Consider the following 2,303-nt stretch of genomic DNA (forward strand, 5'->3'; position numbering starts at 1 on the left):
AACCTACCCCATCTCTACTCTCAATCTCCCGACTTTTAGAGGAACATGTTGTATTTGTATAGTGGAATATTGACAAATCGCCACGGATCCCTCCAGAAAATAATTTCCAGAGTAGAACTATTTCGTGTTATACTGTACATAAGAGTCTTGACCTTGGTCCGTTATTGTTCACTTTAGTATGGTGCAATGCTACACTACATCACAAATATAGGAGGTGGCAGCAGAAGCAAATATTTTTAAATAAATACTATGTAGCTCCTGTATGTGTACATGTTTTTCTTTTGGAGTGGTATTCATTCGTACGTTAAAAACGTGATGACTGCATATACAGTCATCAATACATCTGACTCCAGCTAAAAAAAAACGAAATCGACGGCATAGCCTTGTAACCTAAATAGACGTGCAAGGCTGTAATTATTTGTCTAGCTGACCCTTCTGTACCTTCTGTATAAGGGCAGATGGAACACGCCATATAACCTTACAGCCTTGTTTCTAAATGACATGTTTAAATACACGTACAGTATATGGTTATTAGTCTTCTATATCTTGTAAATATTTTGCTGTTGGAAGTGTAAGATTATCAACCCGGTCATCAAAAGTTCTACAAGTCAAAATGACAGAAAGTGGAAGTAAATGCCGCAATCTGCATACTGATAACGTCGCAGTAGTAGATACTGGTAAAAGGTTGAAACGCGCTAATACGGTACTAAAGCTGGCGTATAAGGATTTAATCAGCAATGGTTTTTCACACAGCAACGAGTTGGATATGTCCATAGTGGCAATCAGTTGCAAGGGTGGGCCTGACACCTTAGCGATGCTGCAGTTGGCCACGAATTCCCGGTGTTGGCTGTTTGACTGTGTGAAGTTGGGCGCCACCTATGGTCTGTGAGAAGTTGAAGTGTGCACTAGAGAGCCCACATATTCGGAAACTCGGGCACGATATTCACTGCGAAGTCTATGCTCTAATAAAGCAGCATGGGATACACCCAGCGACGTTTTTGGACACACAATTGGGGTATGAGATCGACCACCACTCACAGATACAGGTCAGTCTAGCCAAGCTACTAGAGAAGTACGAGTTAAAGCACACCACCAAGGATGCCGTGCATAGTGCCAGGGAGGGGGATCCTAAGTACTGGTTGAAGAGACCCTTAGCCAGTAGAGCAATCCAGTATGCGGAGGCAGATGTGAGTTTGTTGCTGAAAATGGGACAGCAGATGGTGGCTCATCTATCTGGGGCTTTGTCATCAGTCAACAATGAAACAAAGTTATCCGTAGTACTCCGTGCGTTGAGCCTGCGAGTGTTATATGTTGCTGAATCGAAGGTAAATATTCAATCATATCCTCAAGTAATTTTATCGCTGCACATGCATACTGTTGTCTTTATTCGTGTGATCAAGGTGTGCAAAACTCTAAGACTTTATATCGAGCTATATATTTAAGACGAGGTTTGTGAATATAGTGCTGTATTGATTCTGCACTGCAAATTTGATGTATGATGCATAACGACTACAAACCTCTGTGAGGGGTTTAGCGACTGCCGATTACGTCGGATACTATAGCACTAGTTTGTTGTAATGAGATGGTTCGATGACAAGGTATATATAATATTCTGACTTTATCGCTGCCGATTTCCATCGTTTGCATTTAATCCAGAAACCAGGACAACGCGCAATTGCGTTCGACACATCATCCAGTTGCAGACCTTGCAGCCAAGAACTACTGCATGCTCTAGATCCCTCAGCCGTTCTGAGCTTGCAACCGATACACATCGAAGAGAAAGACATAATCGCTTCGACAAATGCATCCGAGGGCGTTTGCTCGCGCCCTTGAGAACCCGGAAGACTGGAAAGACCTTACAGACGTGGTACTGGATGTGGGCCGGCTTCCCCAGGCATTCTATGGGAAACAACGCAAGTTCCTGAATATTGAACAAGAAGCTGTACCCAGAGACTGGACCCAGGTGGTAACCGATGTGATGCGCAACTTGGCCCCTGCACCCGAGCCGGAACTTGGTGACGAGGACTTGCTGGTGACTCAAGAGGACATTATTGAAGTGGTCGAGAACATCGGCGGTGTAGACAAGTTTGGAAGTGATAACAGGGCGGGGTAAGTTTTAGAAATGTCATAAGAGTATTCGTGGTTATATCGGTACAAAAATCAATGATCTGCTCAGTATGCTGACAGTATATAGATGGCGTGTGTATGTGTGCGTGCTTTTGTGTGTGTGTGTGTGTGTGTGTGTGTGTGTGTGTGTGTGTGTGTGTGTGTGTGTGTGTGTGTGTGTGTGTGTGTGTGTGACG

General features: G+C 43.9%; 1 protein-coding gene across 1 annotated transcript; it reads left to right on the top strand.

Annotated features, from left to right (window-relative positions):
- Positions 1-613: 613 nt before the first annotated feature.
- SARC_06391 (hypothetical protein) lies at positions 614-1,735 on the top strand (the record flags this gene model as incomplete). The annotated part of the gene is made up of 3 exons (XM_014299707.1): positions 614-881; positions 991-1,325; positions 1,664-1,735. The coding sequence occupies 3 exons, from the start codon at positions 614-616 to the stop codon at positions 1,733-1,735; spliced, it is 675 nt and encodes a 224-aa protein (XP_014155182.1).
- Between the last annotated feature and the right edge of the window lie 568 nt (positions 1,736-2,303).

Source organism: Sphaeroforma arctica (genome assembly GCF_001186125.1).
Source record: "Sphaeroforma arctica JP610 unplaced genomic scaffold supercont1.454, whole genome shotgun sequence".
Classification (NCBI taxonomy): domain Eukaryota; class Ichthyosporea; order Ichthyophonida; genus Sphaeroforma; species Sphaeroforma arctica.